This window comes from Pseudophryne corroboree, chromosome 4, assembly GCF_028390025.1.
Source record: "Pseudophryne corroboree isolate aPseCor3 chromosome 4, aPseCor3.hap2, whole genome shotgun sequence".
NCBI classification, from domain to species: Eukaryota; Metazoa; Chordata; class Amphibia; order Anura; family Myobatrachidae; genus Pseudophryne; species Pseudophryne corroboree.
The window spans coordinates 162,175,998-162,201,629 of record NC_086447.1 but is presented as its reverse complement, the minus strand read 5'-3'; the positions used below and the strand labels follow the sequence as shown (position 1 = coordinate 162,201,629).

The 25,632-nt window shown below is 47.5% G+C and overlaps 1 protein-coding gene across 3 annotated transcripts in view; it reads left to right on the top strand.

The window, feature by feature from the left end:
- Nucleotides 1–25,632, top strand: part of UGGT1 (UDP-glucose glycoprotein glucosyltransferase 1) — a 381,222-nt gene that overhangs the window by 332,032 nt on the left and 23,558 nt on the right. For all 3 annotated transcript variants that reach the window (XM_063915521.1, XM_063915522.1, XM_063915523.1), the window contains exons 27-33: nucleotides 14,749–14,851; nucleotides 14,952–15,031; nucleotides 17,688–17,877; nucleotides 19,986–20,144; nucleotides 22,054–22,139; nucleotides 22,305–22,389; nucleotides 23,642–23,730. In XM_063915521.1, coding sequence (XP_063771591.1) covers nucleotides 14,749–14,851; nucleotides 14,952–15,031; nucleotides 17,688–17,877; nucleotides 19,986–20,144; nucleotides 22,054–22,139; nucleotides 22,305–22,389; nucleotides 23,642–23,730 — 792 coding nt within the window. The remainder of the gene's footprint in view (nucleotides 1–14,748; nucleotides 14,852–14,951; nucleotides 15,032–17,687; nucleotides 17,878–19,985; nucleotides 20,145–22,053; nucleotides 22,140–22,304; nucleotides 22,390–23,641; nucleotides 23,731–25,632) is intronic.

Here is a 25,632-nt window from a genome sequence, read left to right as displayed (position 1 = left end):
TGGCAGAAGCTGCCAAGATTCTTCGCTGGGCGGAGAATCACGTAATAGCACTGTCAGCAGTGTTCTTCCCGGGCGTGGACAACTGGGAAGCAGACTTCCTCAGCAGACACGATATTCACCCGGGAGAGGGGGGTCTTCATCCAGAAGTCTTCCACATGCTAATAAACTGTTGGGAAAGACCAATGGTAGACATGATGGCGTCTCGCCTCAACAAGAAACTGGACAAGTATTGCGCCAGGTCAAGAGATCCACAGGCAATAGCTGTGGACGCACTGGTAACACCTTGGGTGTACAAATCAGTATATGTGTTTCCTCCTCTGCCTCTCATACCAAAGGTATTGAAGATTATACGGTGAGGAGGAGTAAGAACAATACTAGTGGCTCCGGATTGGCCAAGAAGGACTTGGTACCCGGAACTTCAAGAGTTGGTCACGGACGACCCGTGCCCTCTACTTCTGAGAAGGGACCTGCTACAACAGGGTCCCTGTCTCTTTCAAGACTTACCGCGGCTGCGTTTGACGGCATGGCGGTTGAACGCCAGATCCTAAAAGGGAAAGGCATTCCAGAAGAAGTCATTCCTACCTTGATTAAGGCAAGGAAGGAAGTCACCGCGAAACATTATCACCGCATTTGGCGAAAATATGTCGCGTGGTGCGAGGATCGGAGTGTTCCGACGGAGGAATTTCAACTGGGTCGTTTCCTACATTTCCTACAATCAGGATTGTCTATGGGTCTCAAATTGAGATCTATTAAGGTTCAAATTTCGGCCCTGTCAATATTCTTCCAAAAAGAATTGGCCTCAGTTCCTGAGGTACAGACTTTTGTTAAAGGAGTACTGCATATACAGCCTCCTGTGGTGCCTCCGGTGGCACCGTGGGATCTAAATGTAGTTTTAGATTTCCTCAAATCCCATTGGTTTGAACCATTGAAAAAGGTGGATTTTAAATATCTCACATGGAAAGTGACTATGTTACTGGCCCTGGCTTCCGCCAGGAGAGTATCTGAATTGGCGGCTTTATCTTATAAAAGCCCTTATCTAATCTTCCATTCGGATAGGGCAGAACTGAGGACTCGTCCGCATTTTCTCCCTAAGGTGGTATCAGCGTTTCACCTGAACCAACCTATTGTGGTGCCTGCGGCCACTGGCGACTTGGAGGACTCCAAGTTGTTGGACGTTGTCAGAGCCTTAAAAATATACATTTCAAGGACGGCTGAAGTCAGAAAATCTGACTCGCTGTTGTTACTATATGCACCCAACAAGTTGGGTGCCCCTGCTTCTAAGCAGACGATTGCTCGTTGGATTTGTAACACAATTCAACTTGCTCATTCTGTGGCAGGCCTGCCACAGCCTAAATCTGTTAAGGCCCATTCCACAAGGAAGGTGGGCTCATCTTGGGCGGCTGCCCGAGGGGTCTCGGCATTACAATTCTGCCGAGCAGCTACGTGGTCGGGGGAAAACACGTTTGTAAAATTCTACAAATTTGATACCCTGGCAAAAGAGGACTTGGAATTCTCTCATTCGGTGCTGCAGAGTCATCCGCACTCTCCCGCCCGTTTGGGAGCTTTGGTATAATCCCCATGGTCCTTTCAGGAACCCCAGCATCCACTTAGGACGATAGAGAAAATAAGAATTTACTTACCGATAATTCTATTTCTCGGAGTCCGTAGTGGATGCTGGGCGCCCATCCCAAGTGCGGATTATCTGCAATACTGTACATAGTTATTGTTAACAAATTCGGGTTATATTGTTAAGGAGCCATCTTTAAGAGGCTCTTTCTGTTATCATACTGTTAACTGGGTTTAGATCACAAGTTGTACGGTGTGATTGGTGTGGCTGGTATGAGTCTTACCCGGGATTCAAATTGCCTCCCTTATTGTGTACGCTCGTCCGGGCACAGTACCTAACTGGAGTCTGGAGGAGGGTCATAGGGGGAGGAGCCAGTGCACACCACCTGATCTGGTAAAAGCTTTACTTTTTTGTGCCCTGTCTCCTGCGGAGCCGCTATTCCCCATGGTCCTTTCAGGAACCCCAGCATCCACTACGGACTCCGAGAAATAGAATTATCGGTAAGTAAATTCTTATTTTATCCTGTATGCACCCAACAAGCTGGGTGCTCCTGCTTCTAAGCAGACTATTGCTCGCTGGATCTGTAGCACGATTCAACTTGCACATTCTGCGGCTGGAATGCCGCACTCTAAATCTGTGAAAGCCCATTCCACGAGGAAAGTGGGCTCTTCTTGGGCGGCTGCCCGAGGGGTCTCGGCTTTACAAATTTGCCGAGCTGTTACTTGGTCGGGTTAAAACACTCTTGCAAGAGTCTACAAGTTTGATACCCTGGCTGAGGAGGACCTAGAGTTTGCTCATTCGGTGCTGCAGAGTCATCCGCACTCTCCCGCCCGTTTGGGAGCTTTGGTATAATCCCCATGGTCCTTACGGAGTCCCAGCATCCACTTAGGACATTAGAGAAAATAAGATTTTACTCACCGGTAAATCTATTTCTCGTAGTCCGTAGTGGATGCTGGGCGCCAATCCCAAGTGCGGATTGTCTGCAATACTTGTATATTGTTATTGCCTAACTAAAGGGTTATTTTTGAGCCATCTGTTGAGAGGCTCAATTGTTATCATGCTGTTAACTGGGTATAGTATCACGAGTAATACGGTGTGATTGGTGTGGCTGGTATGAGTCTTACCCGGGATTCAAAATCCTTCCTTATTGTGTCAGCTCTTCCGGGCACAGTATCCTAACTGAGGTCTGGAGGAGGGTCTTAGTGGGAGGAGCCAGTGCACACCAGGTAGTCCTAAAGCTTTCTTTAGTTGTGCCCAGTCTCCTGCGGAGCCGCTAATCCCCATGGTCCTTACGGAGTCCCAGCATCCACTACGGACTACGAGAAATAGATTTACCGGTGAGTAAAATCTTATTTCTCTGACGTCCTAGTGGATGCTGGGAACTCCGTAAGGACCATGGGGAATAGCGGCTCCGCAGGAGACTGGGCACAAAAGTAAAAGCTTTAGGACTACCCGGTGTGCACTGGCTCCTCCCCCCATGACCCTCCTCCAAGCCTCAGTTAGATTTTTGTGCCCGGCCGAGAAGGGTGCATTCTAGGAGGCTCTCCTGAGTTTCTTAGAAAAAGTTTAGTTTTAGGTTTTTTATTTTCAGTGAGACCTGCTGGCAACAGGCTCACTGCATCGAGGGACTAAGGGGAGAAGAAGCGAACCTGCCTGCTTGCAGCCAGCTTGGGCTTCTTAGGCTACTGGACACCATTAGCTCCAGAGGGACCGAACACAGGCCCAGCCTCGGAGTCCGGTCCCAGAGCCGCGCCGCCGGCCCCCTTACAGAGCCAGAAGCAAGAAGAGGTCCGGAAAAATCGGCGGCAGAAGACATCAGTCTTCAACAAGGTAGCGCACAGCACTGCAGCTGTGCGCCATTGCTCCTCAGGCACACTTCACACTCCGGTCACTGAGGGTGCAGGGCGCTAGGGGGGGGCGCCCTGAGCAGCAATGTAAACACCTTGGCTGGCGAAAATATACCACATATAACCCCCGGGGCTATATGGATGTATTTTAACCCCTGCCAGAATACAGCAAAAAGCGGGAGAAAAGGCCGCCGAGAAGGGGGCGGAGCCTATCTCCTCAGCACACGGGCGCCATTTTCCATCACAGCTCCGCTGGAAGGACGTCTCCCTGACTCTCCCCTGCAGTCCTGCACTACAGAAAAGGGTAAAAGAGAGGGGGGGGCACTAATTTGGCGCAGTTTTGATAATAACAGCAGCTATAAAGGGAAAAGCACGTTATATAGTGGTATTCCTGTCTATATATAGCGCTCTGGTGTGTGCTGGCATACTCTCCCTCTGTCTCCCCAAAGTGCTAGTGGGGTCCTGTCCTCTATTAGAGCATTCCCTGTGTGTGTGCTGTGTGTCTGTACGTTTGTGTCGACATGTATGAGGAGGAAACTGATGTGGAGGCGGAGCAATTGCCTGTAATGGTGATGTCACCCCCTAGGGGGTCGACACCTGAGTGGATGGGCTTATGGAAGGACTTACGTGACAGTGTCAGCTCTTTACAAAAGACAGTTGATGACATGAGACAGCCGGCTACTCAGCTTGGGCCTGTCGGGGCGTCTCAAAGGCCATCAGGGGCTCTAAAGCGCCCGTTACCTCAGATGGCAGATACAGATGCCGACACGGATACTGACTCCAGTGTCGACGGTGAAGAGACGAATGTGACTTCCAGTAGGGCCACACGTTACATGATTGAGGCAATGAAAGATGTTTTACACATTTCTGCGATTACAAGTACTACTAAAAAGGGTATTATGTTTGGTGAGAAAAAACTACCCGTAGTTTTTCCTGAATCTGATGAATTAAATGAAGTGTGTGATGAAGCGTGGGTTTCCCCCGATAAAAAACTGATAATTCCTAAAAAGTTATTGGCATCATACCCTTTCCCTCCAGAGGATAGGGCACGTTGGGAAACACCCCCTAGGGTGGATAAAGCGCTCACACGCTTATCAAAACAAGTGGCGTTACCGTCTCCTGATACGGCCGCCCTTAAGGAACCTGCTGACAGAAAGCAGGAGAATATCCTAAAATGTATATACACACATACTGGTGTTATACTGCGACCAGCAATCGCCTCAGCCTGGATGTGCAGTGCTGGGGTGGCTTGGTCGGATTCCCTGACTGAAAATATTGATACCTTGGATAGGGACAGTATATTACTAACTATATTGCATTTAAAAGATGCATTTTTATATATGCGTGATGCACAGAGGGATATTTGCCGACTGGCATCAAGAGTAAGTGCGCTGTCCATTTCTGCCAGAAGAGGGTTATGGACGAGGCAGTGGTCAGGTGATGCGGATTCCAAAAGGCATATGGAAGTATTGCCTTATAAAGGGAGGAGTTATTTGGGGTAGGTCTATCAGACCTCGTGGCCACGGCAACGGCTGGGAAATCCACATTTTTACCCCAGGTAGCCTCTCAACATAAGAAGACGCCGTATTATCAGGCGCAGTCCTTTCGGCCCCATAAGGGCAAGCGGGCAAAAGGCTCCTCTTTTCTGCCCCGTGGCAGAGGAAGAGTAAAAAGGCTGCAACAGACAGCCAGTTCCCAGGAACAGAAGCTCTCTCCCGCTTCTGCCAAGTCCTCAGCATGACGCTGGGGCTTTACAAGCGGACTCAGGCACGGTGGGGGCCCGTCTCAAGAATTTCAGAGGGCAGTGGGCTCACTCACAAGTGGACCCCTGGATCCTTCAGGTGGTATCTCAGGGGTACAAATTGGAATTCGAGACGTCTCCCCCTCGCCGTTTCCTAAAGTCTGCTTTACCGACGTCTCCCTCCGACAGGGAGGCGGTATTGGAAGCCATTCACAAGCTGTATTCTCAGCAGGTGATAATCAAGGTACCCCTCCTGCAACAGGGAAAGGGGTATTATTCCACGCTGTGGGTATACCGAAGCCGGACGGCTCGGTGAGACCTATTTTAAATCTAAAATCTTTGAACACTTACATACAGAGGTTCAAATTCAAGATGGAGTCACTCAGAGCAGTGATCGCGAACCTGGAAGAAGGGGATTATATGGTGTCTCTGGTCATGTCCCAATTTACCCTTCTCATCAAGGGTACCTCAGGTTTGTGGTACAGAACTGCCACTATCAGTTTCAGACGCTGCCGTTTGGATTGTCCACGGCACCCCGGGTCTTTACCAAAGTAATGGCCAAAATGATGATACTCCTCCGAAGGAAAGGAGTTTTAAATTATCCCTTACTTGGACGATCTCCTGATAAGGGCGAGATCCAGGGAACAGTTGGTAGTCGGGTTAGCACTATCGCAAGTAGTGCTGCGGCAGCACAGTTGGATTCTCAATATCCCAAAATCGCAGCTGATCCCGACGACACGTCTTCTATTCCTAGGGATGATCCTGGACACAGTCCAGAAAAAGGTGTTTCTCCCGGAGGAGAAAGCCGGGGAGTTATCCGAGCTAGTCAGAAACCTCCTAAAACCAGGCCATGTCTCAGTGCATCAATGTACAAGGGTCCTGGGAAAAATGGTGGCTTCCTACGAAGCAATTCCATTTGGCAGATTCCACGCAAGAACATTCCAGTGGGACCTGCGGGACAAATGGTCCGGATCGCATCTTCAGATGCATCAGCGGATATCCCTGTCCCCAAGGACAGGGGTGTCTCTCCTGTGGTGGTTGCAGAGTGCTCATCTTCTAGAGGGCCGCAGATTCGGCATTCAGGACTGGCTCCTGGTGACCACGGATGCCAGCCTGCGAGGCTGGGGAGCAGTCACACAGGGAAGAAATTTCCAGGGCTTGGGGTCAAGCCTGGAGACATCACTTCACATAAATATTCTGGAGCTAAGGGCCATTTACAATGCTCTAAGCCAAACAAGACCTCTGCTTCAAGGTCAGCCGGTGCTGATCCACTCGGACGACATCACGGCAGTCGCCCACGTAAACAGACAGGGCGGCACAAGAAGCAGGAGGGCAATGGCAGAAGCTGCAAGGATTCTTCGCTGGGCGGAAAATCATGTAATAGCACTGTCAGCAGTGTTCATTCCGGGAGTGGACACGACCTCCACCCGGGAGAGTGGGGACTTCATCCAGAAGTCTTCCACATGATTGGGAACCGTTGGGAAAAACCAATGGTGGACATGATGGCGTCCCGCCTCAACAAAAACCTAGACCGGTATTACGCCAGGTCAAGGGACCCTCAGGCAATAGCTGTGGACGCTCTGGTAACACCGTGGGTGTACCAGTCGGTGTATGTGTTCCCTCCTCTGCCTCTCATACCCAAGGTACTGAGAATTATAAGACAGAGAGGAGTAAGAACTATACTCGTGGCTCCGGATTGGCCAAGAAGGACTTGGTACCCGGAACTTCAAGAGATGCTCACAGAGGACCCGTGGCCTCTGTCTCTAAGGGACCTGCTCCAGCAAGGACCCTGTCTGTTTCAAGACTTACCGCGGCTGCGATTGACGGCATGGCGGTTGAACGCCGGATCCTAAAGGAAAAAGGCATTCCTGAGGAAGTCATCCCTACCCTGATCAAAGCCAGGAAGGATGTGACCGCAAAACATTATCACCGCATTTGGCGAAAATATGTTGCGTGGTGTGAGGCCAGGAAGGCCCCAACGGAGGAATTTCAACTGGGTCGATTCCTGCATTTCCTGCAAACAGGAGTGTCTATGGGCCTCAAATTGGGGTCCATTAAGGTTCAAATTTCGGCCCTGTAGATTTTCTTCCAGAAAGAACTGGCTTCAGTTCCTGGAGTCCAGACGTTGTCAAGGGAGTGCTGCATATACAGCCTCCTTTTGTGCCTCCAGTGGCACCTTGGGATCTCAATGTAGTTTTGGGGTTCCTCAAATCACATTGGTTTGAACCACTTAAATCTGTGGATTTAAAATATCTCACATGGAAAGTGGTCATGCTGTTGGCCCTGGCTTCGGCCAGGCGCGTGTCAGAATTGGCGGCTTTATCTTGCAAAAGCCCCTATCTGATTTTCCATTCGGACAGGGCGGAATTGAGGACTCGTCCTCAGTTTCTCCCTAAGGAGGTGTCAGCGTTTCACCTGAACCAACCTATTGTGGTGCCTGCGGCTACTAGGGACTTGGAGGACTCCAAGTTGCTAGATGTTGTCAGGGCCCTGAAAATATCCTGTATGCACCCAACAAGCTGGGTGCTCCTGCTTCTAAGCAGACTATTGCTCGTTGGATTTGTAGTACAATTCAGCTTGCACATACTGTGGCAGGCCTGCCACAGCCAAAATCAGTAAATGCCCATTCCACAAGGAAGGTGGGCTCATCTTGGGCGGCTGCCCGAGGGGTCTCGGCTTTAAAACTTTGCCGAGCAACTACTTGGTCAGGGGCAAACACGTTTGCAAAATTCTACAAATTTGATACCCTGGCTGAGGAGGACCTGGAGTTCTCTCATTCGGTGCTGCAGAGTCATCCGCACTCTCCCGCCCGTTTGGGAGCTTTGGTATAATCCCCATGGTCCTTACGGAGTTCCCAGCATCCACTAGGACGTCAGAGAAAATAAGAATTTACTTACCGATAATTCTATTTCTCGTAGTCCGTAGTGGATGCTGGGCGCCCATCCCAAGTGCGGATTGTCTGCAATACTTGTACATAGTTATTGTTAACTAAATCGGGTTATTGTTGTAGTGAGCCATCTTCCTAGAGGCTCCTCTGTTATCATACTGTTAACTGGGTTCAGATCACAAGTTGTACAGTGTGATTGGTGTGGCTGGTATGAGTCTTACCCGGGATTCAAAAATCCTTCCTTATTGTGTACGCTCGTCCGGGCACAGTATCCTAACTGAGGCTTGGAGGAGGGTCATGGGGGGAGGAGCCAGTGCACACCGGGTAGTCCTAAAGCTTTTACTTTTGTGCCCAGTCTCCTGCGGAGCCGCTATTCCCCATGGTCCTTACGGAGTTCCCAGCATCCACTACGGACTACGAGAAATAGAATTATCGGTAAGTAAATTCTTATTTTTTTTTCTGTCAGCCAGTGGTCTGACACTGGGGACAGTGGAACGTCCCAAAGCTGTCCCATTACGGACGGGAAAGCTCCCGAGCTGCACTAAGGCCACAACGCCCAAAGGCTGCATCAGCAGATGCGAAGGTGTCGAACCTATAGAACTGAAGAAAAGTATGAGCCAAAGACCCAAGTCGCTTCTCTGCCGAAGCCCCACGGCGGGCCGCCCAGGAAGTGCCAACTGATTTCTTGGAATGGGCCGTAACCGATGCCGGAACTGGCTTTCCAGCCAACAGGTAACCCTGTCGGACCACAACTCTCAACCATCTAGCAATGGTCTGCTTGGATGCTGGCCAGCCCCTTTTATGCTCATCATAAAGGACAAACAGAGAATCTGTTTTCCGAAAAGCACTAATGCGTTGCACATAAATACGTAAAGCCCTGACCACATCCAGTGTGGCCATGGTGGAATTGTCATCTGAGGAATCCGAAGGAGAATAGGCAGGTACCATTATTTCCTGAATGATATGAAAACTAGAGACAACCTTAGGGAGGTAATCAAGACGTGTACGCAGAACAGCCCTATCTGGATGGAAAATCAAAAAGGTGGATCGATGAGACAGAGCTCCCAAATCCGAACTCAGCGTGCAGAGGCGATGGCAAGCAAAAATGCCATCTTCCAGGTGAGCCAGTGAAGATCAACCGTTTCTAGAGGCTCAAATGGAGCCTTCTGTAGAGTCCGAAGGACCAAGGACAAATCCCATGGGTTAACTGTAGGTAAATAAGTTGGTTGAATATGAAGAACCCCCTGCAGACATGTTTGAACAGCGGAGCATCAAGCCACCTGCTACTGGAACAAAACGGACAGAGCTGAAACCTGTACCTTAAGAGAAGCTAGGCAAAGTCCAGCGTCTAACCCCGACTGTAGGAAAGCTTAGAGTTGGAAGAGGCAATATCGGAGATGGTCCAGGCGGCTAGCAGCGCACCACGTTAAATAGATGCGCCACACGCGATAGTAAATCCAGGTTGTGGACGGTTTCCTAGCAGAGATCATAGTATTGACAACTTGAGAAGAGAAACCAATAGCTGTCAAGACCGACCGTTCAATAGCCAACCCGCCAAATTCTGACAGTGAAGATCCGGATGCAGGCAAGGGCCCTGAGACAGTAAGTCTGGTCGTTAAGGGAGGTGCCATGGTGGAGCTACGGAGAGGGTGAGTAGATCTGCATACCAAACCCGGTTCGGCCAGTATGGAGCGATCAGAATCGCTGTTACCGTTTCTGATTTGATCTTGCGAAGAACCTCTGGAGAAGAGCCACAGGTGGGAAGAGATATACCATTTGAAAGGGCCAAGGCACTGCCAGGGCGTCTATGAGATACGCGCCCGGGTCCCTTGTCCATGCTCCGTAAAGGGGAAGCTTGTGGTTGTGCCGGAAAGCGAACAGATCGATTGGAGGGTGGCCCCAGCGAGCGACCAGCATCTGAAATACCTGGGGATGGAGAGATCACTCGTCTGAGTGTACATCCTGACTGCTGAGGAAGTCTGCTTCCCAATTCAACACTCCCGGAATGTAGACCGCGGAAATGGCTGGAACAAATTTTTCCGCCCTTTGCAAAATGTTGCTGACCTCCTTCATGGCTGCCAGACTGCGAGTGCCTCCTTGGTGGTTTATGTATGCCACAGCAGTTGCGTTCTCACACTGGATTTTCAGGGGACGGTGATGTAGTGATGTGCCCGCTTGAGACAGCGCTCTGAAAACCGCTTGCAGTTCCAGAAAATTTATGGAGAGCTGATCGACCCTGAAAGGAACGATCTTCCACCACAGCGCCCCATCCGCATAGACTGGCACCTGTCGTGAGGATGTCCCAATCTAGAATGCAGATGGCGCGACCCTTGGTCAAGTGGGATGTGTGATGCCACCACAGGAACGATAAGCGGGTGTCCCTGTAAAGGTTGATCCACTGAGTTTTGAGATGTAGCAGGGAGTGATCCCAGTTCCACAGGAGTTCCAGTTGTAATGGCCTGGTGTGAAACTGTGCAAAGTCCATCATCTTGAAGCAAGAAGACCATCTTTCCCAGAAGTCACATGCAAAAGTGAATTGAGACAGTCCTTTGAGCCAGGAAGCTTTGAATCATCTCCTGGATAGCTCTCCGCTTATCATCCGGGAGAAATATTCTCTGTGCTTGAAAATCCAATAGTGCTCCCAAATGAATCGTGCTGCGATGGGGTGAGGCTGGATTTCCGTCAATTGATCAGCCAGCCGTGTGACTGTAAAAATGTCGGCGTGGTGCAGATGTGATCCTGAAGACTGGCCTGAGATTGTGCCATCAGAAGGAGATCGTCCAGTTAAGGGAGGATGCGGATTCCCTGCAACCACAACTGGGCCGTCATTACTGCCATCACCTTGGTGAACACTCGCGGTGCCGTGGAGAGTCCGAACGGCAGAGCCTGGAACTGGTAATGATCTTGCTGAATTATAAAACGGAGAAATTTCTGGTGACTTTTCCGTATAGGGATGTGCAGATATGCATCCTGGACGTCTAAAGAGGCCATAAAGTCTACCTTTTCCAAGGCCTGTATGATGGATCTGAGGGATTCCATGCGAAACCTCGGGACTCTGGTAAACCGGTTGAGGTTTTGTAAATTGAGTATAGGATGGAAGGAACCATCCGGCTTTGGAACGAGGAACAGGTTTGAATAAAAACCTGTACCGCGTTGATGCATTGGAACCGGAACAATGACCTCCCATGATAGTAGGGATTGAACTTAATGCTGTAGTGCCGTAGCCTTGCCGAGGTCTGAAGGCAGACCTGTGGGAAAAAATCGTCTATGGGTCTGTTCATGAACGTGAGGGTGTAACCGTTGGATATGATGCCCGTAATCCAGGCATCTTATGTCGTCTGCTCCCAGATCTTGGTGAACCAAGGGAGACGACCGCCCACCTTGGAAGCCTCCAGGGTGGAGACCATGCAGTCATGCTGTAATATTTACGACCGGCTTAGGAGCCTGGCGTTTTCCAGACCAGGCTTGGCATCCCTTTGCCTTTGCAGGTTTAGCAGATTGAGCTTGGAAATGGGAAGACTGCTGACCCCGTGCCTTTCCTTGCGGCCGAAAGTAATGAAAGATAGGAGGTTTAGATTTTGGTGTAGCGGAGGGCACAAAAGCAGTCTTGGAAGCTGCCACTGTGGCTACAATTTTGTTCAGCTCCTCGCCGAAGATTACCTCCCCTGAAAAGGGCAAGGACTCTAATTCCTTTTTAGGATTTTCATCTGCGCGCCAAGAGTGTAACCAAAGGGCACGTCTAGCCATTACCGATGAAGCCGAAATCTTGTAAGAAAACATGCCTGCATCCAGCACTGCATCACCTAAGAAAGTGTTGGCCTCCCTAATATTGTCAACATATTTGATGAGGTCAGAGCGCCGCATGTTTGACCATAGACCAGGCGGGCCACATGCATGGCCACAGGTGGTAGAATTTTCCATTTTTTTCGGTCCCATTCTGCCATGGGATAAAAGGAGGAATTATGTTTGATCACTAAAAACTTTTTATATGGATGAGACCAAGGTTCCTTTTAAAGGTCCTGCAACTGCGTGGAAGGGGGAAAGGCAGATGGATCCTTTTTAAAAAGAGGCGTCTCTGCATCGGGTGGAACATCGGCATCCTTGATTTGTAGGATCTCCCTAACCGCCTTGACTAAGGCTTCCACCCTAGCTAAGCTCATGTGATCTTCTGAAGTAGGAGATTCCTCGGCTTCCGAATCCTGAAGATCTTCCCCTTCGTCAGAAAATTCCTCTGATGGGGAATCCTCTGACAGTACAAGGGGTAGCACTGACGAGGATTTGCTTCTGCGCTTCAAAGAAGACCCCAGGGCTTGTTGCAGATTAGAGGAAACCTGCATCAAGCCTTGGACCGATTGAGACAAACCCTGGACCCATGCTGTTTCAGTAGTTTGTTGGTGTTGTGGCTGCTGTGTCTGTGGAAGGGGAGAGTCTGCACCTACCGTGGAAACTGCTACCTGCGGAGCTCTGTTAGCTACTAGCTGGGAAACCAATTCCTTCATGGCCAAGGCCAAAGAGGTAGCCAAGCTGGCTCCGACGAAGTAGGACCCTCAAAAGCGGAAATGCCAGGAACTTCGGCATAGCAATGGTCGCAGAGCCCAGTGTGGGTCTGTACCATACAAGAACATTTTTCCTTGCATGCTGTAAAAGTATAGGCGTGCAGCCCGGTAGTTCCCTTCTCCTCCTGGGAGGCTTTGCAAGATCCCCATGCGGACATGTTCCAACCTGTTACCAAAACAGACACACACAAACACAAACCTAGAAATATAGGTAAGATGAAGATAGGGGTATATAACACTGGTCTAGAGAGCCACAAATAAAGGAATAAGTTGGTCTGGTACTGCAGCTGTGAGCCCACCACAGTAGTAGCAACTGTTCAAGTAAACAGTGATACTATATCACTAACTTAGTTCACTACAATACCCCTAGCAGTGTGTAACAGGAAATAGAGCTGAAACTGGCATCATCTGTCCAATACCTACACCATGAGGTGAGGTATGGAGTATTCAACCTGACACCTGGTGCAGTGCTGGTATAAGGGAGGCAGGTTTGGCTCTATTCCCAAGGGTTTGTAGTAGTGTATGGATCTGCACAAAAATGAAATGCTCAGCATTGTGCTTCTAAAATGGCCACTGAGTGTGTAGAGATGGGAGGGAGGAGAGCACGCCCAAAAGCTGCTGTCTTATTAAAGCAATGAGCAACAGGTCTGGGGACGGAGCTACGGGATATTCCCACCCCCCCTGGAGCCTTCACAGGGACCATTCCCGCCATGTTATATCCCTGGTGGCCCAGTGGTAGCTGAAGAGAAGACCCAGTGCCACTGCCAACAACCGCTGGAGCTGCCTCTCCCCAGCGGTGTTCGCCGCGCTGGCAACCTCCGTCTGCTGCGGTTCCTCCCGATGCCTGGAAGGTGCTGGGGCGGCTGGCCGCGGAGACCGGGACCCGGCTGCAGAGCGGAGCGGTGAAGCGGGTAGTGATAGCGCTAATAGTGCTAGCCGCTGCCTAAAAGTGAAAGTTAAATAAAATTAATTTAAGTTACCAGTGCTGAAAGGTGCCCCTTTCCTGAGCACCAAGATAAAAACTGACTGGCTTGAGGCAGGCTGGGTATAGGGGAGGAGGGGCTTCCCAGGCTGCACTCCACAAGTTTAAATCCTTGGTGCCCTGACTGAACACCTGGCTATACCCACTGTTCCCAGTGTCAGACCATTGGCTGACAGAAAAATATATCTTCTCTTTAGTGGCAATTGCAGCATAGTCCACAATTCAAACAGGGGAGCTACACCTACTGCCAGTGAGTCCTGGACAGCAATGACTGGCGGTGCTTGGGGTGGCCGTTGATGTACCAACTAATCCTCCAACTGTCATTTTTTAAACATAGCTTGTAATATGGCTGTTAGGAGCTGATTGGCTGGTACTTTCAAGGCTTAGTACATCTGGCCCTAATAACAATGAAACAGCTGAAAAACTGTAAGGTGTCCCAACATGAGACAGTGTGGATCTTTACATTAGGAGAGGGGGGTAACTGTTATACATCTCTTCTGGGTACATATCTACTTTCTATTGCCTTATTTGGTGTATTGCTATTTGCCACTGGTTAAAACCGGGAACACACATGGCGACACGGGTCAAAACGCTAGATCAGCGACATCGCTCAGTGTGTACCCACGGTCGAGTGCTCCCATGGGTCGTTCCGTCAGTCGTCCTGTGGATGACCCAGGGAATGTGGCATGCATTTTAAATGCGGAGGCCAGTGATACATTACCTCGCCGTCCACTGCATCGTGCGGTATGTTCCCAGCATTAATGTTACAAGTTTATATTGAAAAGCTGCAATTCACAAGGATATAATAGGACAGAGTTTCCCAAACTCTGCCATTCCAGTCCATGTTTTAAAGATATCCATGCTTGAGCTCAGGTGTCTTAAATAGTACCTCAGTCAATTTGATTTCGCCATCTGGATTCAAGTCAATAGATTATAGTTGATTTTAGCGTTGCACATAAATATTTCATCCTGTTAGTGGAATATTTAACATTTGTAAAGGTCACGTAGGATCATTTGGTCTGTTAGGAAAATTATTCATTTAAAAAAAAGTAATATAATTTATTTTTTGTGAGCTGTGCTATACTCATTTACTTAATCATTACCATTGTTTATTTGTATGCATGGACTATGATACGTCTTAATCAGCCTTTATATTTTATTTCTCAAGTGTCATTAAAGTGAGACCCAAGGAGGGGATGATGTACTTTGAAGTTGTGGCTATTGTGGATCCGGTGACGAAGGCCGCGCAGCGGCTGGCTCCTTTACTCCTGGTATGTCATTGGCACGAGCGTTACAGCGGTGTCACCATAGCAGTGTGGCCTTGTCTTTGTCTCATGAAGATGACCTGAATCCTGACTTGTGTTCTTTCAGGTGTTCAATCAAATCATCAACATGAACTTACGTGTGTTTATGAACTGCCAGCCCAAGTTATCAGAAATGCCTCTGAAGAGGTAAGGAAACATGGCTGCAATATGATATAGGCTTCTTTATTAACAGATATGAGGCTCTTCTAGACCATAAGGAAAGTGTTCTTGGCCTGTGTGTCGTTGATCTCCATGAAATGTGTGCCCTCAGCACCCACTGTTGTGCTGCATGCACCAGAGGCAGGTCATAGTGTGTTCCAGGTGTGCAATGCAGATTATCATAGAGATCAGTGATACTGGTTACTCACCCTGTGATTATAGAACATTACAGAATGATATTGGGTATATCAGCGTTTGTAGTTCTGCAATAACGGGGGAGCCGCATGCGATATTCTGTATTTTTTATTATTTGGGGGTGGGATTGAGTCCTTTCCATTAAATCAGCAATTGTCAGTTTATATACTTTCCTTTTATAGAAAGGAATAAGGAGTGTGTCTTGTTCACTTATGCGGAAAACAGAAGTAACAAGCAGTAAAGGGCCAGATTCAGGGATGGATGCAGTGTCGATGTTGCATGGAGTGACGCATTTTTTTTAAATTCAAGTGTGCATGTATGTCGCACTGCGCATGTGCCACAATGGTCTTGTGACAGCAGTCGCAGTGAGGATTTATTTTCAAAGTGATTGACGGGGAGCATTTGCGGGAGATAACGGTGAAATGGCAACTCACGCACCCCTTTTGGGTGGGTGTAATAGCTAGCGACTGCGATCCCGTACAGAGTTACAATGATTCCGGCAGCACACTGGCAGCAGCCACGCTGTACGACACTAGGGATACTCAGAAGGTCTGTTATCTACTGATGTGCAACTGGTTCCGTCTTTGTACACAAGTGGTGGATCTGACCCGACCTCTAGTGGGTGTCTTAATACAAGTTCTGGCAGCTGCGACATTTGCATATATACGCACAGCTGCTGCGTACTGAATCATAGCTGCGAGGGCACATGCATCTATCTCCAACTCTGGCCCACAGGCTTTATGGACTCTGTACATTTTGCAAGGATCACACTGACTGAATAGTTGCCATACTGCAGGTCCCATGAATTAATTTCCCGGATCCCTACAGTCCTTAGTGGGTCTTGAAGAGTCCCAGTACTTTTCCGAGCGGTAACTTTGAGGCAGGATTACCCACTCCCAATCTGCAAGTTGGGTCGTATTACAGTGGATGACCCTTCATTGCTGTTCCCTGCTAGTTACTTGTAGGCATGGCAGAGGGCTAGTGAGTACAATAAATCATTTAGACAGACAGCATAGCCTCTGCTTTAGTACACATTGTATAAGGAGCCCCTGAGCTAGCCAGCTCTCACTATACTGGAGCAGTGTGTGCACATCCCCTGTTACCAGGCTGGCCAGCACTTCACCAGAACTCCTACTGAAGGTTGCCAGCCCAGCGGAAAGCGCTGGGGGTCTGCCTGACCCCTCTGGGCAGAGGATCCAGGTGAAGAATGAATGGAAGTACAGCTTTACCATGGGGTCCATAAGAACAGTGTCCATTATGCCTATAGGAGGGAGTTACAAATAAGCCATCACACACATGCCAGTTAAATAAACACAACTCAATTAATAACATACGCTCCCTGCTGCCCGTGTTATAAAACCAATCTGGTCTTATGTTCTTCATTTATTGAATTGCAGCGTAAACAAAATAAAAATAGATCAATGGAGAGCAGGATGCGTGGGTGTTCAGTATGAAATATTGGCAGTCAGTATACTGACAGCAGGTCAAGCGAAAGAAAGCCCCTTGCAGGCTCATTGCGCTCACCATGCTGCGGACACGGTGGCTCGCTGCACATGCCACAGGTAATGTTCTCCCTCTATAAGTGTCATGGACGCCCACAGAGGAAGAAAAGCCTGTGGCGCTGGTATTCCGGCGGTGGCATTTCACGGCTAGTTGGGATTCCGGCGTCAGCATTGTGACCTCCGGGATCCCGACTAGCGGTATTGTAACCGCTTCCCATGCGTGGTATAATACAGAGGTAGCCTGGAGCTGGAGCTGCGTACTGTGCAAAAGATGTGCGAGTATGGAGGGAGGGCGCATTAAGAATCACAGAAGTAGGCAGTCTCTGGCACTCCACTTGCTATGCAACTACACGTCCCAGCATGTCCTCACAGCAAAACTATGCAAGGCATATTGGGATGTGTAGTTTCACAGCAGATGGAATGCCAAAGATTTGCCTCTCCCTGTAGTACTACATTGCCTCCAAGAAGTAAAATACTTATTTATATTTTTTTAACAAAGGGCATTTGACTGAAAACAATATTTCTTTTGTGCCACAATGCTTGGAATTACATTGACACTACTGGGCAAGACCAGGGACTGTAGCTAGTAACTGAGCGCACAGTTACTGCAGTATAGAGGAACTAGGGGACTCATTAGTAAAGCATCATTGCTCTGGGCTGTTGGAAGTAATGAGTCCTTTTTTGTTTCGGATTTTCCAGCTCATTGCTGGTAACTCAACCCACGCTGAACAGCTTTGCTCCTTCCAGCTGTCTCTAAACCACAAATCAGCAGGAGGCTGAGCATCTTGGGAGATGTAGTTCAGAAACAGATGGAGTGAGCAAAAGTTCACATTACTACTCTCAGCAATTCTGTAGACTTGTTTAGCTGTGTTACATGTTGTTACTGTTGGGACTAGTCACTGGTGTCTTGTACTACTATCACAATCTCTCTCTCTATAACCCGTTAGCTTCTTCCGCTACGTCCTGGAGCCTGAGATTGTATTCACCACCGACCATAAGTTAGCGCCTGGTCCTATTGCCAAGTTTTTAGATATGCCTCAGTCCCCTCTCTTCACTCTGAACGTGAACACCCCTGACAGCTGGATGGTGGAGTCAGTGCGGACACCATATGACCTGGACAATATCTACTTAGAGGAGGTAATGTTCCTGCCACGCTCATTAGGTAGCACATGTGCAGAGTCATTGGAACAGTTTTGTTCATAATAGAAATGATCTCACCATCATTAAGGCCAACTACAGTGTCGTCCTCTAGTCCTTACTCATTGCCAGAAGCAGGAATATATATAAAAAATGTAACAACTGCAGTATGATTGAATATAGAACCTGTCTTGTTTTGCCACTTCGTAGTAATTTACTACAGGCATGTGGAGGCCAGACACACTACTGAGCCTCATTTTGACTTGTTTTAAGGACATTACATCAAAGTTGGATCAGCCTGTAGTGTGTTTTTCCACTTTCATTTTGAGTGTGTCTCCAAATCCAGACCTCCATGGGTTAATAAATTTGATTTCCATTGATAATGTTTGTGTGATTTTGTTGTCAGCACATTCAACTATGTAAAGAACAAAGTATTTAATACGAATATTTCATTCATTCATTCAGATCTAGGATGTGTTATTTTAGTGTTCCCTTTATTTTTTTGAGCAGTGTATTTTATTGGAGAACTGCATAGAGTACAAAGAATATATGCAGCAATAGAGAACATATCTTTAACAAAGAGGACACAAATATGGCAAATAGGCATACAAGATTAAAAAAACAATGTCAGATGAGGGGATCACACGCTTTGCATTAAGCATACAAAAACACCAAGTCAAAAAGCTAGAAACAGAGTCGGTTCCATTAGTACTAGGTTAATTTAAAAAGGAGGACAATTTGAGGAAAGTTTTTCTGAGTTATATCGTGAAGTAAGCAAAAAAAGTTCATTTTTAATGAAAACCAGGGGTGTAGAGGGACCTGTGTGAGAGGGCATACAGTCTGAGAGGATGGGGGTAAAATTGGGAAGAAATAAAACAGTGAACGAGAGGTAAGAGTGAGAGGAGATCTGGTAGCTTTTCATACACTGAAGTGCCAAATGTCATTGGATAGTTGCATAATATTGTGTAGGACCCCCTCTAGCCCAGCGTAATGCAGCAACTCTGTGACATTGATTCCTCAAGTGAATGAATGACTCGGAGAGATGTTGACCTATGCTGTCTGTTTAGCTTCCCAGAGCTCCCTGATATTTGTAGGTGTGGTATCTTGGGTGCTAACGGACCTCTCCACCATGTCCCAAAAATGTTCATTGAGTTCATGTTTGATAGGACACACTATTCGTTGAAACTCTCCAGAATGCTCCTCACCCCAATTCTGGACAGCTTGGGAGCGATGACTCTGTGCGTTATCCTGCTGGAATATGCCATTGTTGTGCGGATACATGAAGTCATCAAGCAGTGCAACGTTACGGTTACTGGTCAATGACGTGTTCAGGCAGACCAGCAGACCGAACCCATTCCATTTGAACACACCCCACATCATTATGGAACCACCACCAGCCTGCACGGTGCCTTGAACTCATAGGGTCAGTGCCATATCCGAAACCTACCATCAGCCCAAAACAACTGGAACCTTGATTCATTGGTCCACGCTACACGTTGCTAGTCCTTCAGGGTCCAATTCGAGATGTCACTAGCCCAGGTGAGGTGTTGTCAGGTGTCGTAGTGTTTACAGGGGCACTCTGGTTTGTCTTCTACTTTCCTGTCTTATGGAAGCTAAAGAAGGCTGCACTGACCTGTTGGATATGCGCCTAGTGCCTCCTGCATTGAATGTGATTTGAGCCAGTGCCGCTTGTCTGTTACCATGAACAATTCTAGGCAAATGCCGCTGGTCACTATCATTAAGCACCCGTGGTCGGCCAGTGTGCTGTCCACGGTAGGTAGTAATGCCTTCCATGAGGTATTTACGATACGCATGTGACACCGTAGACTGAGGATTGTTGAATGTCTGCACAACATCGGATATGGAATGTCCCATCCGTTGGTCACTATCTATCTTGCCATTAGCTGCCTAGCCGGTGTTCAGACTGACTCCCAAGATATCAGATTACAACTGATGCAGGTCTAGGCATTTTCAAAACATCACAGTATGGTTCCACCCCCTACAATTATTTTTACATACTGATATACCATGACTTTTGGCACTTCATTGTATGTACCAATGTATCATTTTGCCTTCTGATTAACCCTTTTTCTTATGTCTGGTCACAGGTGGACAGCATTGTAGCTGCTGAGTTTGAGCTGGAGTATCTGCTATTAGAAGGACATTGTTTCGATGTTTCTACTGGACAGCCACCACGAGGACTTCAGTTCACTTTGGGGACAGTCACCAATCCTGTGATTGTGGATACCATCGTCATGGCTAACCTTGTACGTTGTAACATGTTAACATTGCTAAGCTGTTCTATAAGACGTTCACGAGTAACACTGATGTATCTTTATACTCTGAGTCCACTGATACAATTGCGAAGGCTGCTGTATCATCGGAGTAGGGATGTCACATCTCCCGCAAAGGTTAAACCTTCATCAACTGCTTTGTAGGGAGTTTAGACAATGTGTTACAGAATGATGATAAATGCATTCGATTGCCTAATATTTGCTTTGAAATATCTGTGAAAGCCTGCTAGGAATAGGGTATAAATAACACACAGGCCTACAGTATTTACATTTTTCTCTTCTTTAGTATGTATATAGTAAAACATGTGTGTGCTTGTAGTATTTTTCTGCTGGCGCTAACTACGTGATACTTTAATAGGACAATAGAGTTGGCATGTGGATTATTTCTAATAGTAAGGGATCGATTCAGAGTTGCATGCAAACCCGATTTTTAGCGATTATCGGCCAACGGCGCGTGCGTCTGTTGCATTGCTCATTGGCCGAAATGGTCACAAAGCGGTTGACAGACATGGAGCGTTTGGGGGCAGTTACGAAGAGTGGCGTCATGACCGTTTTCTTGGCGTCTCCGCCTGCAACTACAATCCCGAATGCAGCTGCAGTGGCTGTGACCTCTTACTTCCTGTTGCTATGTACCGCGCATATGGTCACTCAGAAGTTCAATAATCAAATGATCTGAGAACACCGCTGTGTCCTTTAATGTAGCCACTGGGACTGGCAAAGCCGCTGCTGGGCTTCTCGGCACAAATCCAGGCAGCTGCAGCATTTACAGATTTTTGTAGTCACTGCGTACACATTTGCAGCTGCGGCGATATTAGCGTACCTGTCTGACTCAGCCCTAAGTTATTATCTGTGCGTAAAAACAGAGGAAAACACAGGCAAAAATACTGCCACCTTGTGGCTAGTGAAAAAGGTGCACTGCATTCATGACATACATAAATGGCTGTCCTTAAATATATCAATCCCTCTTTCATGTTGTCATTTATCATTGTGTAATAGTTACAGCAAAGTTTAGTTTTTCCCCAGGAATGAGTGAAACAAAGTGGTCAGGGAAGCAGTCACTGGTTTTATATCTGTTTCATATGGGAGATGTATTAAAATTTCTAAAGAAGAGAAGTTGCCTATAGGGGTTCAGTATGACTTACCGATGGATGGGATCCCAGCGTTCAGTCCATCAGAATACCGACAGCCCCCATTTAGCCCCTTAACCCTCACCTTTTCCTTTCCCTAACCCTCTCTTGTGGGTGCCGAACTCTAACCCTCCCTGGGGGTGCCTAACCCTTCCTTCCCTGATGCCTAACCGTCCCCGCTTGGTGCCTAACCCTAACCTCCCCTTCTATATGCCTAAACCTAACCCTCCCCGCTTTGTGCCCTAACCCTTCCTTTCCTCGATCCCTAATCCTCTCCGCTTGGTGCATAACCCTAACCTCCCCTTCTATATGCCTAACCCTAACCTTCCCATGCCTGCACCCTAAGCCTAAACCCCCTTCTGCTGCCTAAACCTAAACTCCCCCCCCCCCCCCCCCCCCCCTCCCACAGTGTACCAGTGTCAGGATGTTCGGGATGCAGGCATTTTGAAGCCAGCATCCTGTTTGATACCGGGATTGTGTTCTCCCTCGGGATCCCAGGGTCTGTACAGTATATCAACCACTGGGATAACTGCTTCCCACCTATAGCTACCAATCAACATCTACTTATCATTTATCAAGTGCAGTCTATAAAATGAAGCTGGTTACTCTGGGAAACATCTCCACCTGTCCTCTTTAGAAGTTTGATACATCTCCCCCATAGTCTTGTATAGTTATGTTTTTGTAACGACTGTGTACACAACAGGAAGCAATGCTGCCATAGTAACCTTATACCTGCTGCCTCTTCTCATGCATAGGGTTATTTCCAGCTAAAAGCCAAGCCTGGTGCGTGGATTCTCCGGCTAAGGAAAGGCCGATCAGAGGATATATATAATATATACAGGTAAAACGTTACTGTTGCTATGAGATGTTAACATCACGTATTCAAACAGCTTAGTGATAATGTCTCTATATAAAACAACAAAATGTATTTGTAGTAATAAATGAAATGTAAGGCACATCTACTGTATTAGTGTCTCTCAATGTCTTGTATGTCTTTTCCTCGTAGTCATGATGGGACAGACTCTGCTCCTGAGGACAAAGAAGTGGTTATCGTCCTTAATGATTTTAGGAGCAAAACTATAAAAGTCAAAGTGAGTGACATGTGCAGGCCACCTATGGCATCCACCGGACATAAATAGACAATAAAAACTGCTTTGCAGATTGAAAGTATTTATTTAAGGCAGTAGTTGCTGTAACAGAAAATATGAAGAACGTTTATTTCAGTTCCTGTAGGTGGCGCTGCTGCTGTGTGGGATTAGTAGGCCCAGGATTTTTAGGATCTAAAAAACTGCTGCCGCGACTTTCCCATAAAAGCAAATGGATCTCTGGTGCACTCTGAGATCTTAGGAGCTGGCTACGCAGCAAGACTGTAACAGGACACATCTGTATATATGAATTACATATGGAAACTACTCATTCCACAATACATTTCTAGAGTTTCAACTTAACCACTTATTTGACAATTTTTTTTTTATTTTTTTTACAAAAAAAAAAAAAAACGCTCGGAAATTGTCGGGGTATTTTTATGAGTGAATTAGGTGAAGAACATTTATTTCAACTTATTATAAATAAATAAAAAAATATTTGGATATTTGTAAAAAATAAATACATTTAAAAACGGAACATCAGAAACATTGCGACCATTGTGACTTTCATTTGAAAGGTTGGGCAGCCATCAGGTACACACTACGAGTCCTGCGGGGTTAATTTACACTTACCCAGTAGCTGCTATTGTCTGCAATCGCTGGGTGGGCGGTCCTGTCGTGTTGACCGATCAGCAGCACGGAAAACACTGGTGGAGCATGCAGGTAGGCAGAGGGATCTTCCGGTCCCTCTGACAGCAGCAGCAGAGGGAAGTTTCCCTTCCCTGCAGCTGGAAACACAGTTTATCTGACTGGTTGCATCCTGTGAAACCAGGTCAGATAAAGCACTTGCTGGTTTGGTCGCAACTGATGCCAGTTAAGTAACTAACTGAATTAGGTTGTTTTAGGTTCAAACAGTCAAAATAGGTCCTTTTAGGTACAAACACTCAGATTAGGTCATTTTAGGTCCTGTAGAAATGAAGTGTGTTATTCCTGTTACATAAAAGGAGACTTACATTTTTAGTGTAATCGGAAAGGATTAGAATAGGTTAGAACCTAAAAATCCTGGTCTTAGTGATTAGCATTCACAATGTTAGAGTGTGGGTTAATTAACCCCTTCTGGTGTTTTACAGGTTGTATGTAAAATAATAACCAAGCAATGACGTGAGCACAGCTTTCAGCCTGGTTCTAGCAATGAAGGTTTGCGTACATACGTTTTGAAAGAAAGTGGTACATGTAATTTTATTTTTATTTTATTCAGGTTCAGAAAAAGCCAGACAAAATGACTGAAGACCTTCTCAGTGATGGGACTAACGAAAATGAATCTGGATTCTGGGAATCCATCAAATGGTAATTTTATACAGGACAGGTCTGGCATGATTTGTCTGCCCAGTGTATTTTGGGCCCCGTAAAGCCGCCTTGTTCGTAAATGGACCCTGCTGTGACGCTTATTGTAGTGATGACCATGCTCTATATACCCCTTCACTCAGGAAAGCATACGGTAGTTCACAGCTGGTGATGTATGCAGTGGTTATGTATATAAGTTATATTATTAAAATCCTACATAAACAAAATATCCTCTGCCCAAATAAGTGTCCACCTAATCTCCAGATGCTGCTGTGGAGTCTAACACAGTCTCTGTACAAGTGTCATATGTATTTCTTCTTCAGCCTTCAAGTACAGATAGTATATGGATGGTGTAATGGAAATAGTCCCTGCTAGTCGGCATGCCGACTATTGGGATTTAGAGTGTGGCCAGGATGTAGCCGTCAGTAGTGTGGTCACATAACTATATTCCCCTAAGGTCATGGGTTCAATTCCGACCATGTCCCTGAGTGTATGGAGTTTGTATTTTCTCCCCGTGCCTGCGTGGGTTTCCTCTGGGTACTCCGGTTTCTCCCACAATCCAAAAATAAACTGGTAGGTTAATTGGATCCCAACAAAAATTAACCCTAGTGTGTATGTGTGTGTACATGTGTAAGGGCAGACCAATTGGCCAATTGGTTCTTATCTGCCATCAAATTGTGTGTTTCTATGTAAACAAAACCCTTGTCTCTGCTCTCCCTTTGCTAATTGATAGGATAATAATTATTAGCGAATGTTTAATGTGTTATTTAAAACTGCCGCCTCCTAAGACTTTGCATTATGGCAGGAAGTATCTCACCAGCTACATTTCACCACAAGTGCATTGACTCCAATGTACTATATTGTGCGTAATATAAGGAAGGCTATATACATTGTATCATTTAGCGTTGGTCTTAAGGGGCCCGTACATTCATTCCCCGATCCGATTCCTTGATCTGATTCTCTATTGATCAGCAAAATACAGCATGTTAGAAATCGTGGACCCGCCAATTCCGATCATTTTTGATCGGAATTAGTGAATTGAGGTTTCTGCTGCAGGGTACACTGGGCTCCACAAGGAATTACACCAGGGTGTAGAGTAGGATCTTGATCCGAGGCACCAACAGGCTCAAAGCTTTTGACTGTTCCCAAGATGCATAGCGCCGCATCCTCTATAACCCCGCCTCCATGCAAGTGAGCTCAGTTTGTAAGTTTGTGCCTTGCAGTATGCAGGCACTTTACAGGTGGCTGCCTTAAGCAGCGTTTTTCAGAGTAACTTTGAAGACTGAACAGAAGAACCTGTTTGAAGACTTCAAGGGCTGCTGCTGGTAAAGTCTTAGAGACTTTCCAGCGTGCAGCTCCATCACCCCCAGCGGCGCTGTATACTCCCGCGCCGGGGTTGCCGGGTCACTGCAGCGGAGACGAAGGCTTCTTCCTAACTGCGAGTCACACACGCCGCCGTCTCCGGGATCGCGGGCCGCAGATAAGGGGGAGGTAAGTGGCTCCTGTGCCGCACTTTACCGCGATCCAGCGCAGCCGTAGGAGGCGGCACCGCGCGCGCTGGTATGCTCACTGATTACTGGGCAGCTTGCTCCACTAGCCACCAGGGTATTATTTTGGGCACAGGTCAGGGGGATTTAGTACAATTCCCCCGTTTTATGCTCTGCCCGCACACCCGGTGGGGATGCCAGCAGGGGGAGCAGGCCGGACCTGAGGCCCCTCCCCTCAGCCCGCCATTTCTACAATGTTCCCGCCCTGGAGCTGCCTCCTTCTCCTTCACTCCTGGTCAGCGGCCATTACAGCTTGAGCCTTGCTGTTCCTGGGATTGCTGGGGCAAATCCTCCTCTGTGGAACCGCCTGACTGCCAGTGCTGTGCTTCCTACAGGACACTTGAGTATTCTACCTGTC